The sequence below is a fragment of the Ctenocephalides felis genome, unplaced genomic scaffold (genome assembly GCF_003426905.1).
Source record: "Ctenocephalides felis isolate EL2017-DRISC unplaced genomic scaffold, ASM342690v1 CF-g0.4_SCAFFOLD_01886, whole genome shotgun sequence".
Taxonomy (NCBI): Eukaryota; Metazoa; Arthropoda; class Insecta; order Siphonaptera; family Pulicidae; genus Ctenocephalides; species Ctenocephalides felis.
Genome location: NW_020538040.1, coordinates 14,873,229 through 14,890,002, shown reverse-complemented (window position 1 = coordinate 14,890,002; position 16,774 = coordinate 14,873,229). Strand labels below are relative to the sequence as shown.

At 28.9% G+C, this 16,774-nt stretch overlaps 4 protein-coding genes across 5 annotated transcripts; 2 read left to right on the top strand and 2 right to left on the bottom strand.

Moving 5' to 3' along the window:
- Window positions 1–3,834: 3,834 nt before the first annotated feature.
- LOC113377686 (actin-related protein 2/3 complex subunit 3) lies at window positions 3,835–4,988 on the bottom strand. The gene is made up of 5 exons (XM_026618078.1): window positions 4,847–4,988; window positions 4,580–4,753; window positions 4,304–4,499; window positions 4,093–4,154; window positions 3,835–4,018 (listed from the first exon to the last, which is right to left on the bottom strand). The coding sequence occupies exons 1-5, from the start codon at window positions 4,850–4,852 to the stop codon at window positions 3,923–3,925; spliced, it is 534 nt and encodes a 177-aa protein (XP_026473863.1). The 5' UTR covers window positions 4,853–4,988; the 3' UTR covers window positions 3,835–3,922.
- Window positions 4,989–5,646: 658 nt separating this feature from the next.
- On the top strand, window positions 5,647–8,743 carry LOC113377262 (TBC1 domain family member 10B). Of its 2 annotated transcripts, XM_026617516.1 has the most exons (6): window positions 5,647–5,835; window positions 5,907–6,213; window positions 6,383–6,597; window positions 6,666–6,849; window positions 6,958–7,152; window positions 7,343–7,579. In XM_026617516.1, the coding sequence occupies exons 2-6, from the start codon at window positions 5,995–5,997 to the stop codon at window positions 7,577–7,579; spliced, it is 1,050 nt and encodes a 349-aa protein (XP_026473301.1). In that variant the 5' UTR covers window positions 5,647–5,835; window positions 5,907–5,994. The 2 variants fall into 2 exon arrangements, with proteins under 2 accessions (XP_026473301.1, XP_026473302.1); XM_026617517.1 differs by having other exon boundaries at window positions 5,647–6,213; window positions 7,343–8,743.
- Window positions 8,744–8,955: 212 nt separating this feature from the next.
- On the bottom strand, window positions 8,956–14,641 carry LOC113376648 (COMM domain-containing protein 5). Its single transcript, XM_026616645.1, has 4 exons — window positions 14,340–14,641; window positions 10,756–10,945; window positions 9,298–9,444; window positions 8,956–9,233 (listed from the first exon to the last, which is right to left on the bottom strand). Exons 1-4 carry the CDS (start codon window positions 14,434–14,436, stop codon window positions 9,059–9,061), a joined length of 609 nt encoding a protein of 202 aa, XP_026472430.1. The 5' UTR covers window positions 14,437–14,641; the 3' UTR covers window positions 8,956–9,058.
- Window positions 14,642–14,724: 83 nt separating this feature from the next.
- On the top strand, window positions 14,725–16,680 carry LOC113376649 (ras-related protein Rab-35). Its single transcript, XM_026616646.1, has 4 exons — window positions 14,725–14,923; window positions 15,580–15,754; window positions 15,931–16,055; window positions 16,127–16,680. Exons 1-4 carry the CDS (start codon window positions 14,872–14,874, stop codon window positions 16,378–16,380), a joined length of 606 nt encoding a protein of 201 aa, XP_026472431.1. The 5' UTR covers window positions 14,725–14,871; the 3' UTR covers window positions 16,381–16,680.
- The last annotated feature ends 94 nt before the right edge of the window (window positions 16,681–16,774 follow it).

Below are 16,774 nucleotides of genomic sequence, written 5' to 3'. Positions count from 1 at the left end.
ACTAATAATTTGATGTACATATGTCCAATAAACATTTTTGACCGCCAAACGAGACTTTTTTAACTTATTTTTATTGAGTCCATAACCGCTGAACCTGCCTTCCCAAAAATTTGATCAGTTATTCATCTTGTCAATACAAGTAAAATGTGTTTTGAATTATTAAAATCGGACGCTCCGATCTCTTAAAAACTGAGTTACCGCTTTTGGCACTTTTTGTCCCGTGTCTTCGAAACAACTAGATCTGGCTTTGCGAAAAACTAATCAGCACGTCTCCTTATCAATACGAATCGAATGGGTTTTAAATTATTCAAATCGGTTGATCGGTGTTCCCCAAATCTGGGACGAAAATTTGTATCCGCACATACACACATACATACATCCATTTTTTCTAAGGTATACCTAAATGTTCAAAAACGATCGATCGATCGATTCTTGGCGCACTACTATAGGTACATCTATAGCAGAACACCGATGTTATATCACGTCATAATATATGTTATAGTAAGGGTAAGATTATATGGACATAGACATATATGTTAACAAAACTACATTGTCATTAAATTGAACAAATCCAAGGATTCTGTCGAGAAATGATTTATTTCGGATTCATTAATCATGTTCTGTATATAAAGCAGTATTATTATTGCCATAGTCAATATATTATTCCATAGTCAATGCTAGTAGTAACTAGTGGTGCATAGCGTCGTGCCTTAAAGCAAATTGCTGGAACTTCCCGTACCGTAATCAAAAATTCGAGAAATGAAAATAATCAATAATTGTTTTGAATAATTTCAAATAGATTATTTATTACATACTGTAAACTTACAAGTGCTTTTCAAATTGGGCGACGAGCGTATTTTATGAACAACTTATGTGTACGTTTACAAGAGTCCATTTTTTTTTGATAATTTTAAAAAAAATTCAAAATTTTGAAAAATTTTTAGAAGTTTGGAATTTAGAAAAAAAAACGTTTTTTCTAAATATTTTGAGAATTTGGAAATTTTGTAAAATATTAGATTTTTCTTGAAATTATCAAAATATTCTCAAATTTTTGTAAGAAATCATTTTTTTAAATTTTTCAAAATTTAGTTTTTTTTGAGAATGATGAAAAATTTCGAAAATTTGAATTTTTTGAAACTTTAAATTTTTTTGAAAATTTTGATTTTTTCTTTTGAAAATTTTCAAAATTAATAAATTTTCTCTAAATGCATATTTTGCACCATACCGTCTACTCAAGCAAAATGTTTTCTGAATTAATCTAATTGGATGATCCGTTCTCTCAAAAACTGCATAACCGTTTTTACACCCTTTGCGCTCCATACCTCCGAAACGGCAAAATTGCCTTTTGCAAGATCGAGTACCGAAAGATTTTTCAATTTTATAAATCGATTATTCCATACTGTCGAAAATGTCGAGGACAATTGTTTGAACCATATAAATAAACTTCAAAATTAAAAATCTTGGTACAGAACCCAAAAAAATTTACACAAAATGTGTACACAATATTAAAATCTCTATAAAATAACTGATAATTTGATGTACATATGTCCAATAAACATTTTTGACCGCCAAATGACACTTTTTTAACTTATTTTTATTGAGAGTCCATAACCACTGGACCTGCCTTCCAAAAATTTAATCAGTTATTCATCTTGTCAATACAAGTAAAATGTGTTTTGAATTATTAAAATCGGACGCTCCGATCTCTTAAAAACTGAGTTACCGTTGTTGGCACTTTTTGTCCCGTATCTTCGAAACAACTAGATCTGGCTTTGCGAAAAACTAATCAGCACGTCTCCTTATCAATACGAATCGAATGGGTTTTAAATTATTTAAATCCGTTGACCGGTGTTCCCCAAATCTTGGACGAAAATTTGTATCCGCACATACACACTTACATACATCCATTTTTTCTAAGGTATACCTAAATGTTCAAAAACATTTAAAACGTAAAGATAAATAAAAATGTTCATTTTCGATTTTATTGCGATTACTATAACCGGAAGTTAAAAATAGGGTAGACTAGGTACGATTATGCCAGGGTTTTACTGATTATGAGATAAAGTCCAAAAGGAGAAAGATGCTGTATGTTTGTTCAAACAAATTTCCATTGGGTCTCCATATCAAACAAAAGAGCAAACAAACAATGAAAAAATTTAAACAATTGTACTGGCTTATTGGTAGAAAATGGAAAATGTCATATACAAAACCGTACTAGTATCAATATGGGGCTACGGAATAGAATTATGGGGATGTGCAAGTACATCAACCATAAAAATTACACAGCATACCTAGAACAAAATATTAAGGGCAATGGTATATGGTATATGGTATAGAAAATTAACAAAATTATTCCTGATAAAAAGTATCTCAACCGTACCGTCTCCGCTACTTCATGATGTGTTCATTATTTTCAGAATGTTTTTATTTGTAGTACAAACGTGCAAAATGGCTACTATTCATAAATATATCTCGACTTTATTTTTAAGTTTATCCCATTCGCTACTATATTAGCCGGTGAGCCGTCCAGTAGCGTCCGGACAGCGATTCGCCTACTGGACGGACCAGACACAACACATATTTTGAAATTTTCCAATCATTATTAATAAAAATATATTTACACTAGTTGTAAGTGGCATTTTGCTTTGAGGCAAGTTGAATAATGTTCCCGATACTTATACGCACAGTCAACAAGAATTGAATTTCAGCTATTAAGGTAAATCGCGGTTCAGGCGTTTTTTTGAGAAAATATCGACGAAGGCCTCAAACAATTCGAAATGAGTTGCTTGAAACCCAAAACTAGCAAGTCGAATTTTCTGGAGAAATGTAAACTTTTCTTCCTTCAGGAAATTAACAGATAACGTGGATACACTAATACCAAAAGTGTTTATATATCTTTCAGGGTGTCCCAAAAGTAATGACACAGTTGCCCTAAGTTTTCTGAAATCAAATTATTTGTTGAACTGAGATTTTTTTTTAATTTGAAGACTTTGAAAGGCCATTATTTTAAAATAAATGCACTATAGTGCTTTGGCAAGTAGCATTATAAGTTCGCGCACTTTACGAGTAAAACAAATAAAAACTTTAAATTTGCTGAGTTTACTCATGGTGACTATATACATTTCCTTTGTTTTTAGGCAATACGCTGCGTAATACAAAGTTTTCATTGATAAAGGCGTCATTGCCAAATAGTTGCCTAAAATTTCATGAAATTTTCATTGATTATATTTTGATGCAGATATAAGCAATAAACCTCATAAGGAAATTAACGCCCATTTGTGCACTTATTCAGTTGTTAATTTAAATCTAATATAATCAAGAAAAATAAAACCTCATGTAATCCAAGTCTCCTCAACTGTATCTGTTCTCTTTGAACCCCTTTCTGCCTCACTCGCAATCATTACAATTAATTCTATTCTCCTGTCTTGAACTGCGGATTTCCAGTTTCATTGAATCGCTTTTAAATTTTTGAAGAAAAAAGTCAAATTATGCATCACATACACTCACAAATACTTTTAATTTAGGTGTTAATTGATTTAGAATGACTTGGAGTGTCCGGAAATTAAAAATAACAAACCATACTTTCTGGCAAAAACATAAAGTTCTTTTTTGGGAAGTTATAAAACGTACAAAACTATTTAAATTATTAAAACATCTAATTAAATTTGTTTACTTGCCTTGCATTTAAGCTCACAAGTAGTAGAAATTTTCATATTAGTGGCTTGGGCCTAATTTACATTGTGTTACTATAGTAATGAACTAATTATAAATTAGGATTATGTACGGATAATGAATGATGGAATATGAGAAATCTGGGAATATAAGATGTTTAAAACTTCTCATTATAATGTAATGTTCCTTTTTATATATTTTATCTGAAAATGTTATATTAAAAAAATTATAACTAAATTCATTTTCACAATTATTGTCCTGGGCCAGAAAGTGACTTATCCATGAACTTCTTTTTACCAAAGCACAGCCACCACTTGCTTGGTTTACCGTCTTCTGTAGCAAACACCTACAAAAAAATAAAAAAGCATGTGTAAAATAAAAAAGCAAACAAATATTATTCTGTATAATTTGAATATGTACCTTCTCACAAATCCGAGCCCCAGTTTCTTGTCTAATTTGCTGTAAATATTGCTTCATGGAATCTGGAAAAAAGTATTTTTTTTATTTATAAGCATGCTTTAGTCAATAAATATTATTATAGGCTCTTGTCAAGTAGTAGTAGTTGTTTTTAAATTATTACAATATTTATTGTACATATACTAACAATAATAATGATAATAAAATATTATACCTGCTTCTGCTGCATTACTGGGTTTAGCATATACAGAATTTAAAGGAAAACCTGCATCTCCGGGTAAATCAAACCTTCCTATAGCTAAGCTATACATGTCTTGCTGTCCTTGTGCTTTATTTGCACATTTTTGCAATTTTTTCAAACACTCCGTTATGTACAAAGTAATGTAAATAAAGATTCTGTCTACGTCAGACTAGAACAGGAATCATATATAAGAACTATAGTTTGCTAATGTTAACAAATGTGCCCTTCGAGATTTTTTGTTACTCTTACCTTAATTTCGTAAGTCCTAAAAAAGACATTGGCTTTGAAATAATATATGGCATCATCTATAATGTCATGTTCAGCATTTGTAACTGGAGCAGGACCCCTGCACTGAGTCCGCAGAGGTAAAACTGCTATATTGCCATAAGATTGATTGAAGTCTTTAATCACAGTATGGTACGCCTGAAAAAACATTTTATAAATGTATGATTTTTAAAGATATGACGGCACGCCCAAATAATATTCAAGTTTAAGTGATAAAACACTAATACATACAGGCATTTTAAAAATAAATAAAATATTACGTAGGAATAAAACTAATACTTAAAACAATAATATGGATACAGATTTAATTCACACTTTCATCAATTCAAATATAATTAGTAACACTCATTAAAGATACAGTTGACTAATGTTGACAAGAAGGATTGTCAAAATGTGAATGAATGAATCAGTCCGCAGGTGCAACAATGGTATGTAGTAATATTCCGCGCGAGATTTAAATTATGATTTTCAGTTTATTTTAAAAATAGCTGAGACAATTATTAGCTATGATATTAAATATAGTATATTTATAATAAAGTCAATATAATTCATAAACTAGACTTTGAAATTATAAAGTAATTTAGAATGAGTATCTATATGCAAATATTTAATTCAAAATATTTTTAAAGTAATTAATTTATAATATTTTTAGGTAATAAACAGATAACATGGTATTTTTTGCATAAATATATTAACAAGTTTGATATATGTAATTGATTTTGCGTTTTGTTTGTTGGTTGAAAAATGTATCGTATATTTTTCGCACTCTTTACCTGTCTAGGTTATTTACAATAGTAAATTTTAAACAATAAACAATAAAATATCTTAAATAATAAATGATAAAATAGTTAATATTGTCTAGGAATTAATACTGTCTTGGTGGTACAATTTTTATCAAGTCTATTTCAATTTCAAGCAGGTGTGTTAACAGTACAAACAAAAATATTCAAAGTCAATTAACTTCATACATATTATCAAAACTTATGTCAAAGTGTTTGTCAATTTTGTATCTATGACTTTTTGCACTTTATACAAGAATAATAAATTTTTAATCAATACAGTTTGTAACAATAAATAACTAATTAAGTTAAAGTACTATTTTTCATAATATTATGTGCGAAACTCTATCAAAATAGTTTGCAAATTATTACTGTAATGCGCAAAACTGAAGGACATAAGGTGTGGGTGTGATTAATTAATTTCCCAAGCACGTAATGAATGTAATAACTTTTGGGTCATATGTTAAATTCTTAATGCAAATGATTAAATGAACTCGTTTCATTGTTTAAAGATGGGACTGCCATATAGATTTTCTTGAAAATAAATATTTACGTCTGTAACGCAATTTATGGAGAATTAAGAAAACTTCGTATCTAATAATGACCAGTCCTCGCGGAATTTCGAGTGATTCTGTATCAGTTAGTTCTTCTACTTCAGTTATTTCAAATGTCCCAGACAGACATGGATTTTTTGGAGGAGCCCAATATTGCCCACAACCGAAAGGACCATTGAGCCCCGCACAGGCTCTACGCAGGGAGAGAAAATGGTTACATATGATTGATAATTGGGAAATATTTATGAGTCAAAACTATAAAAAGGTTAGTTTACAGAAAGATCAGAAAATAATTCTTTTTCTATACAGTAATGTATATTTACTACACTCAGATTATGATTTATTATTGAATTTTGTGATATATTACATTGTTTATTTTTTATGAGTGCAATTGCAAATATTGCAAAATCAAATAATTATAAAATAATAATTAGGTGCGTGAACGATGCCGCAAAGGTATTCCCTATTCTGTAAGAGCAAAAGCATGGCTTTATTTATGTGGGGGCCATTTATTACTTAAGAAAAATCCTAATTTATATGGTGAACTTTGTAAAAGACCAGGAGACCCTAAGTGTGAGGAAGACATCCGTAAAGACTTACATCGTCAGTTTCCTTTACATGAAATGTTTATTCGAGAGGAAGGACCAGGGTAATAATAATAATGAGTAGGGTAATAATATTTATTATTAAGTACATAAAGTACCTTTTAATTTTCAGGCAACAAGAGCTGTTTTCTGTGCTAAAAGCATATTCACTCCTCAATTCTAAAATTGGATATTTTCAAGCTCAGGCTCCTGTTGCTGCATTTCTTCTAATGCAAATGCCTGCAGAGCAAGCTTTCTGGTGCTTAGTGAGTGTTTGTGACAAATATTTAGCTGGATATTACAGTCCTGGCCTCGAGGTAAAACAAATTAAATTATTATTTCAAATGTTATGAAAATATGATTCATGAAGCCCATTGTGCTTAACATATCTAACAATTATCTTAAGTTTTGCAACTGTAAAATAGGTTTTACAACGTGACGGAGCCATGTTACAAGCACTCTGCCGAAAGACCGCCCCATCAGTACATCGCCATTTATTAAAACATAAAGTGGAGCCTTTATTATATATGACAGAATGGTTTCTGTGTGCCATGACCAGAACTTTGCCTTGGGATTCTTTACTACGCGTTTGGGATTGCTTCCTGTGTGAAGGTGTTAAGGTATTTATCTTTTTAATTATCTTCAAATGTTTTGAAATTAATCCAATATTTTAGGATTATATCCAAATATTGATTATACAAAGATTTTTTTCATATAGTGCATGAGTTTGTATGCTACATAAAAGTGTTAAATCAATTCCTTTATTTTATGTGTAAACATTATTATAATCCTAATTGTTTTTTATTACAGGTTTTATTTAAAGTGGCCCTAGTCATCTTAGGTGCCAGTTTAGCTCCTGCAAAAGTCCGAAAACGTTGTGCAGGCCTTTGTGAAACCTTAGAAGTGCTTCGAACACCACCAAGTGAATTTTTAGAAGTGGAATTTCTTTTCCATCATATGTCTAGATTAGACATAACAGAAGAAGATTTTGAATATGAACACAAGAAGCAAACTACTCTACGCAAAAAGATTGCTATGGAAAAATGAGTTATTCCAGTCAAATAAATTTAATATATGCACAAAGATGTCCAGAGACACCAAACTTTAATCTAAGTTTGTACAAATGTATCAAATGGTATGTACTTGAAATTTTATGTGTAATTATATTTATTATGTTAGTAAACAAGTGAAACAACCTGTGAAGTGGTGGATCCTATAAAGCAGCGGTTTCCAACCTTTTTTGCATCGCGCCCCCCTGCAAATATAAAAAAAAATTGCTGCGGCCCCCCTTATTTTTTTTAACTGTTTAATTTTATAAATACTCAACTGATATTATCAGACTACAAATTAATATGCAATATTATGTAAAAATATTCATAAAAACTAAATATTTTTTGTTTATTTTTTAATAACGTTCTATAAATGTTGGGGTATTTTCGATAATAGTAATCTGGAAACAGTTGTTCGCGCCCCCCTTAGGACAGCCTGGCGCCCCACTGAGGGGGCGCGCCCCACAGGTTGGAAACCGCTGCTATAAAGTATTGTTTAATCTGAATGTTTATATATATTGTATTTTCAAGATTATCGGCACTATGGTATTTCTTACAACATTCATACTATACAATTATAAAAATATATGCATTTTTTGTTTGTTTACATATTGTAGGATAACCCACAAATAATATGAAATGTAAAAAAAAATGTAAACCGGTGACACAAAATACTGGAGACAATTATTATAACATGTAATATTCAATTTTTAAATTTTCATCAATAGTTTTTTATGATCTCGTCTTTTGAAGTATTCATTCATTTATTCAATCCAATGCCAAATCATAAATTTATTGGTATTTAGGTGCACTACTATATTGAATTAATAAGATAAACAACTTAGTTATGAAATATTTCAATTAAATCCATGTATGGTTTGTAATGTGCATATATATATAGTCACCGTACTAGATTTTTATTAGTTTAAGAAAATTTAATATAAATAACTATGTAAGAAATATTTCAAAAAATTTAATATAAATGACTTTATAAAATATATATCAAAAATAGTCATAAAAAGTATTGTGCAATTATAAAAATTTATACAGAAATTATAAATTTTGTGAGAGAAAAATATGCAACATATGTAATAGAAATATTTTTATACATGTGCTAAATAGATGTCAATGAAAATAATTTTATACAAGAAATATTTGCACATTTAAAACATATCAAATGATTATCATCAATGTATTTGATCATAATGATAACTTAGTGTAATAATAATAAAAATGTTCTAAAATAATCAAAACTAAAACTTTATATTAACAATTTGCATTAAATGTTTTTTTTAAACAAGATTTTCTGTCTAAACTGCATTCCTTAAAATATTTTTATATATTTAATAAATATTTGCATATTATCATCTTTTGTTTCTATAACATAATATGTATTTTAATTATGACACAACAATAAATACTGTTTACATTTTACTAAATCTCTTTCTGAAATAAATTTAGATTATGGCATAAAAAACTATAAATGCTTCAGGACACTTCGGTTTTCTAAGGCTATCATATTACGTAATATTAGAGCTATGTTAAGTCTTAGTTTGTGTAACATCTTAGGTGTTATCTCAAATGTCTTAGTTTGTCCATTCGATAGTTGCAATTTTAAAACTACTTTGGGTTTTGTCATATTAGAGATGGCACTAAAAATATAATTACAATTTTCATAAAAAATATTTAATAATTAAAATAAAATAAAACTGTTACCTGTGCATTAAAGAAATGTCTATTTTCCACAAAATATCCTTAGCTCGATGGATAACATTCGATGACTCATCAAAACTTAGTGATAGTTGCTGAGCATGTTGGCCAAATAAAGTATTGCACAAATCTTCTATAACTTCATTTTTAAAACTGAAATTGTTGAGTTTGATTAATATGTAAACCAAAACCATTTAACCTAGTCTATTATCATACTACAGCTCTCATAGCAGTGTTATGAAGGAAAAGATCAGTGCCAAAAGGATAAATAAATAATTCTACTATATTGAAGGGCCCCCCAGTACTTATTAGCCCCATCTTTTTGCACATCAGTATTTGAAATTTGCATAGTTTTATAGTTGGAATTGTGTTCCAAGAGATAGAATAATCTAATTAACTTATTTTATTTATTAACATATTTTAAATTTAATGTGTTTTCAACATGCTAATTATTTATGTAGTCTTTGTTTAAATACTCCAACGGAATGTGCTAATTATCTTTACATAATCAATTATAATACTTATTTTCTGAAAAGTATAGTTTGTACCTAAAATATTTTGTGTACACATACATATCTCTATATTCTGTTACTACTGTAGAATAACATATTAATCTGATTTATATTAAAAATGGCCAAATGTACAAAGACAATAATAATTAGTTGTAAGTAGCATTTTGCCTGGAGGCAATATAATCAAAACAATCAATAACAAATTAAATTCAGCTATTTAGGTGAAATATCCAACTGTTTATATTTCGAAAATAACATTTTAGCTTTCACTAATAAATAATCAATATGATTTTCAATTCATGTCTTCCAAGCATACTTATAATATCTGAAATTGTATAAATTAAATTAATTTGTCTAACTAATTTCATTTCATCTATTTCGCGTTCTTATATTTTATTTTATTTAAGTGTTGACGTCAACTAGAATCAGTAGCTACCGACAAAAGATCAAAGAACGTAGTACATAAGCTTCGACATAGATTCTGATTAGAATCTCTTAGCGCACGGTGCAATTCTGAACTTTGATGAATTTTTATAATTCAACTGCTTATTAAAGAGCTATATAATATTTAAAATTGTTATTTCAGACTCAAAGAGGCCTGGCTGGTCTTTACCAAAAACTATTCAACACGATTCCCAACCAATATATTTTGAACAGTTTTTAAATATTCAAAATCGATTCAAAATTGTGGGCTAAAACGTGCCCAAAAAATTTTGCAATTTTCAATACAATATTATTTGTAATACAGACAAATGCGAGTCCTTATCGAGTACATCAAATGGCTTTTAAATTTTTGAAATCGGTCCAGCGGTTTTTGAGAAAACGTCGACAAAATATCAAAAATCGACTCACACATATACGCATAATCATTAAGAGTGAGAAATATAGAATTCTAGAACCTCCCCCCATGTAGTAATACATAAAACAATGAGCCTCATGAGAATATACATACTTTAATTCATGAAGTACTTGATTTAGTTCATTTGCTTTGATTAAACCAAATGGTGCACGGAAGATAGTCTGCATAATTATTAATACAATAGTATAAAATTCAGATAAATCTTCTGTAATGCCTGTTCTATTTTTTATTAGAGCTAAAGGGTCTTCATTAGTGTAGCTTCCATCTAAACTTCGTCCGGCTACTAAAAAATAATAGTATAAAACAAATATTAAGAAATTAAACATTTGATACAGAAAAAGAAAAACATTTATTGAATTAACCGCTTAATGCACAACTCTATATATAGGCAATATTTACCACCAGGGGACTGGTAAAATCATAGTCACTGTAATTTTATGTCTCAATTTTTACGGGTCACGGTTAATAAAGAAATGTAATTTTCTGCAAGTATTGGGTTGTTCGGAAAGTAAATTCGTTTTTATAGACATTTTGAATAGTCATTTTCGTATAATGAACAAATACATACATTAATAAATTATGTATTGGCCGTTTTGATTGGACATCTTTTGTGATATTTCTAGTAGTACCATAATTCCGGAATCATACATTTTTTGGATGTTATTGCCATAAAACTGATCGATGCGCTTTTTGACCTCATTTGAGGTAAAGGTTTTAGGCTTTAAAATTTTTTTTAGTGACCAGAACAACTAATAGTTTGATAATGCCAGGACTGGAGAATGTGATGGATGTGGCATGGTGTCTCATGCCCAAACTTATGTGAGGTCTTGCTTCGTCTTGATGCAATACTATACCTTCTTTTTTCGGTTAATTCTGGCCTTTTCTATTGAAATACATAATTCAGTTTCCAGCTGATGACATAAGGCATCCGAAATAACCGTTATGTTATCCTGGGAAAGTTGAAAAACAAACAACTTCTTTAAAATCTTGTCAAACATACTGCATCACTTCTTTTTTTGGCGTAAATCGGCATTGCAACTGTTTTGAGCAGGTTCGTTTTTTTGTTTCCTAGACAGTTGCGTATATCGAATACTATACAAAGCATTTTACATTTCTAGTGACAAATTTGCTTCAAAACTGTAAGAACCATACATTGAGCTTCGAGGAAAATCCCAGTGGTCATCAACGGTTAAATTTAATAATTTTAAACTCAGTGCAATTTCATGTCTTGTTATCAGTCAGTCAGATCGCACCAACTAATGCTAATGGTCGCGTCTTTATCAGCTTCAACCATTCTTCTTGAACATACATCTTCGACATTAAAATACCAGGAACGAAAATTAGCAAAAGAGTTTTGGCACTGTCAATTTCATTTTGGTTTAAACATCATTTCTAGCTTTTTTTTTATTTGAATTTTAATATAATTCGTATACATCTCAGACATGGCAGAAGTGCCTGGTATGAGAGATTGTACAAAATATATATATATATATATATATATATATATATATACAAAGTCTAATAATCGGGCCTAACATCAATAAAAAACATGAATTTCTTTCAAAAATTTATTTTAAATCCATACGTTTCGGCTATAATCCTAGCCTTCATTCAGTGGAAACTAAAAATAAAATTAAAAACTAAAACAATTGAATTGGAGTGAAAAGAAAAAATAAAATAGTAATTAGTAGATCTCAGTGTTAAATTGGAAAATTTTAATAATCCATGGTATTAGGATATGGTAATGCACTACACTATGTATTATAAACATTAACTTGAAATTACACAATATTTTCACAAAATACTGATTTGAAAAAATCACAAATGGATAGTGTGTTATTCGTAGACTGGTTGAAGATGTAATGGAGAAAGACATTTTTTAAAAAATATTTTTACCAAGATTCTAACATGTGTGGAACGAATTGCGAATCCTTTGCACGAACGCTTTTATTGTTTTGTAAGAAATTTGGAAATGTTATCTAAATAGAAGAGATTTGTGTCGCACAGCGTGTTGAGTTCATTCTGTTTATTTATTGTCTTATTGTTATAAATAGTTAAAAAAGATCCCTCTATAATTCTTCGTTTAAATAATGCCCGATGTTATGCCCGATTATTAGACTTTGTTAATACATATGTCAACATCAAATTCAGAATCATACAAAATATATATATATATATATATATATATATATATATATCTACATATGATATGGTCATTACATCATTTATTCTATATTTTAATTATACGTATATTCATTTTTACATTCATGCTTTGGTCCAATTTATTTATCTACATTTTTTTATAATACTCTTTTAACTTAATTTTAAATTGATTATCTTCTTTGGTCATCTTTATTTCTTTCGGAAGCGCTTCATATAGTGTTCCACCTGGTTTTATTTGTTTTTGTTTGCTTTAGATGATAATTTTCCTGTTGTCTAGTATTGTGTTTGTGTATTTCCTTATTTATAGTTATCGATGTGTATGTTTTGATTGTTATGTTTAATCTTATGTATTAATTTGCACTTTTCTATTTTTATAATTCTATTTAATGGTAGGTTTCTAGCAAAATAGTAAAATACACCTAAGTCTGTTTTTACACGGTCTTTTTGTACACGGTTTTGATATAACACGGTTTGAAAATTGAATGTTTTTAATTTTTCCATTCCATTCCACGATTCCATTTAGCACGATTTGAAATTTCATGTACTTTTTTGTCAAATTTAATCTTTGCGAAGTATGTTCATATCACAAAAAAGTATTTATGAAAGAAAAAAGTATGAAACCATCGATAGTATCGATAGTTTGCGAAAAATTGAATAACCTATTCTTTTCGTTCACAACATAGTTTTTTAGTTTCTGATCTTGCCATACATTTAATTTATATTACTTTTAAGATAAGAGTGCATATCTTTTCTATCATTAATTACTATGCTTGTGAAAATAAGCATTATATATTTGATTTAATAAAATAAACATGAATTCTTGTTCTTAAAAATTCTTGTTTTTTACTAATTTTAATAGGTTTTAGAGATTAGGAACAAATCACCCATTTTTGTATAAGATCAATGTCTTTTTTTTACACGTTTTTTTTTTACACGGCTTCTTCTGGAACCAATCTACCGTGTAAAAACAGACTTAGGTGTATGTTGAAAATGCTGCTTAATTCTTTCTGTATTAAAGTGGCACCATTTAAAAACTACTGTGACTGATTTATTAGACATTTATACAAATAAACCTTAATATATAAGCTTCCAAATCATATAATAATTATAGGACTTAAACGAAATGTTAGGTTTTAAAAAATACAGTGGTAAAAAACGAGATGACTTTCCGAACAACCTTATACTTTGTTTCAAAATTTACCATACACGATTAAAATATTAATAATGTTTTGCATAAATTATATAGTTAAAATAAGCACAAATATATAGTTAAAAGCATTAATATATAGTTAAAATTAGCATTAATAATAGGTTGTCAAATATCTCCCTTCCGCGTTTTTGCTATTGGTTTATAATACAAAAAGGCGGAAGGGAGATATTTGACAACCTAATATATAGTTAAAAGAAGCACAAATATTATTTTATTGTAAAACAATATAAAAAAAATTCTGTACCTAAATTGATTTAAAAAAGTGCATTAAGGAGTTTAATAAATAAAGTGTAACTCATCTTACATTGGATAAGGGGCCTCACTAGTGTTTTTGAAATGTTTGGAATAAAATTGCTATAGGGCTTCAATTGCCATATTAAATCATCAAAGAATTTCGACATATTTGTATTTTATATCGAAATTATTATTATTACTAATATAGAATTTTCACCCCACGAAAATGTAGTTTTAATTCACCATACATCACATAAAAAGTGTAATAGCATTATGACGATTGGGGAATATCACGCACACTGAACATACGGCTAAAAAAATTGACATAAGTTGTTTTTTCATTGGTTTCAATAAATCAATTACGTTTATTATGACAGTGAATTATTCTGATTCTGATTCTGATTGTAATTATCTGTTCCGTTGTCGATCCTTCAACTCGTGAACCGAAGCAAAGGAACCACTCGCAATCTGTCAGAGTAACTGTCAACCTTTTTAATGAAAAGCATCAGTTGATCGGTGTCAAACATTAAATTTTGATTATTAGTTATTTTGTATTATTATCTTTTTAATGGATGCATCGTCACACTTTCAAGAAATAAACAATGGCTAGAGAATATGATCACCTATTTAAATTGCTCATAATCGGGGATAGTGGTGAGTGAAGGATTCATTTTCAAATTGGGTGGGCGAGGTCGAGTGATTAAGGGAATTAGAAACCGAAAATGAATAGATTTAACTAAAAAAAATGTGCGTTATTGAGGATGTAAATTTGTTGCGTGTTTTTTATTTTTGAAATTACGAGCATTTACCGAATGCGGGATGAACTTCTTAATTGATTGATAACCTTGCTCAAAATTGCAGCTCTTTAGATATTTGTGCTAAAAAAAAATATGTGAAACCTCAAAAAATATGTTTTCGTGAACTCAAGTGAATTTTGTTTACTTACATTATCTTTAGTGTTACTTGTAGATAGTATAAACTTAATTTATCTTTTAGCAATTAACATAAGAAATTATTTTATTGCTTGGTACTGTTCCGCTTTATCACTCAATTACAAATATTCAATTCCAATTTCTAATTCCTAAACCAAAGTCATTAGACCAATTAATTTCTGTTATCTTAGCCAATAAACCAATAAATAAATAAAATATCTATTATATTACATTAAACTCTTAATTATCACCATATCAGAATTTTTTTTATTGCGAATTTGATATTATTTCACTTATAGGCAACATTATGTATTTCTTTAAAAATCCAGACAATTAATTTTCTAAATTTAAATTTAAAAAAGTTTTAACAACTTTTAGGTGTTGGAAAATCATCGCTTTTACTCAGGTTTGCGGATAATACTTTTTCTGGAAGTTACATAACAACTATAGGTGTAGATTTCAAAATAAGAACTGTAGAAATTGATGGCCAACGAGTTAAACTACAAATATGGGATACTGCTGGACAGGAAAGATTTCGGACAATAACAAGCACGTATGTTACAATGTGTTACATTATTTCTACTCATCATTAAAGATCATCATATTGGTATATATATATATATGTAAACAAATGCTGTCAAGCAATGTTTTCATTTAATAAATTATTTGAGTAAAAATTAATATAAGTCTATTTCTATCCAAGTTTAAATTAAAATTTTATTACCAAAGATATTATCGTGGAACCCATGGTGTCATAGTGGTGTATGATGTAACAAGTGGAGAATCTTTTGCGAATGTTAAACGCTGGCTCGTGGAAATTGATCAAAATTGTGAAGTTGTAAATCGTGTACTGGGTAAGAGAGGAACTTGAATGGAAACAAAATAAATTTCTAGTTTAGTCTTCACCGCATAAATATTTTTTCAGTTGGCAACAAAAATGATTCTCCTGAAAGAAAGGTAGTCGTAACAGAAGACGCACAAAGGTTTGCTGATCAAATGGGAATTCAATTGTTTGAGACATCTGCAAAAGATAACATTAATGTTGAAGAAATGTTTATGAATGTAACAAAACAAGTATTAAGACATAAGCAACAAACTAGGGAACGTCAAGGTGATCACACTAGAGAAACTGTTGTACTCAACAGGAAAAGTGGTAAACCAAAAAAGAAATGTTGCTAACACACATGGTATCCTTGTATTTTATAGAAATACATTTATTAGGAATAAGAGCATTATTATATATGTAATTCATTCCTTTCCAATGTAAAAAATAAATTCATATATAAAAATGGTATAAAATTAAGTAAATAGGTGTGAATTTATAAAAGTAAGTCATTTTAATGTATGTTTTTAAATGCATGATTATGATGTATGTATGCAGGCACCATATGTGGAAACATATTTCAAAAGATTTTTTAAAAATTAAACTACATTATCACATTCCTAGATCAAAATAAATGAATCATTAAATGTGTAAAAAAGCTGAGTGGAAATGAATTTTACATATTAAAACCTTGAATGTTTTAATCAAACATGAACTTATTTGAAAAATTTCAACGAATTGTTTTGTTTT

Bases quoted from the DNA above. Each gene is read 5' to 3' on its own strand.
- LOC113377262 (XM_026617517.1), top strand. From the start codon at position 5,995: ATGACCAGTCCTCGCGGAATTTCGAGTGATTCTGTATCAGTTAGTTCT. The intron at 6,598-6,665 runs GTAATAATAATA...TTTAATTTTCAG, and splicing joins ATTCGAGAGGAAGGACCAGG to GCAACAAGAGCTGTTTTCTG. The intron at 6,850-6,957 runs GTAAAACAAATT...ACTGTAAAATAG, and splicing joins ATTACAGTCCTGGCCTCGAG to GTTTTACAACGTGACGGAGC.
- LOC113377686 (XM_026618078.1), bottom strand. The intron at 4,155-4,303 runs GTATAATATTTT...ACTTTTTTCCAG, and splicing joins CAGTAATGCAGCAGAAGCAG to ATTCCATGAAGCAATATTTA. The intron at 4,019-4,092 runs GTACATATTCAA...ATTTTTTTGTAG, and splicing joins GGGCTCGGATTTGTGAGAAG to GTGTTTGCTACAGAAGACGG.
- LOC113376648 (XM_026616645.1), bottom strand. From the start codon at position 14,436: ATGTCGAAATTCTTTGATGATTTAATATGGCAATTGAAGCCCTATAGC. The intron at 10,946-14,339 runs GTAAGATGAGTT...ATTATTTTTTAG, and splicing joins AGTGAGGCCCCTTATCCAAT to TAGCCGGACGAAGTTTAGAT. The intron at 9,234-9,297 runs GTAACAGTTTTA...TTATATTTTTAG, and splicing joins GACATTTCTTTAATGCACAG to TGCCATCTCTAATATGACAA.
- LOC113376649 (XM_026616646.1), top strand. From the start codon at position 14,872: ATGGCTAGAGAATATGATCACCTATTTAAATTGCTCATAATCGGGGAT. The intron at 14,924-15,579 runs GTGAGTGAAGGA...AACAACTTTTAG, and splicing joins GCTCATAATCGGGGATAGTG to GTGTTGGAAAATCATCGCTT. The intron at 16,056-16,126 runs GTAAGAGAGGAA...ATATTTTTTCAG, and splicing joins AGTTGTAAATCGTGTACTGG to TTGGCAACAAAAATGATTCT.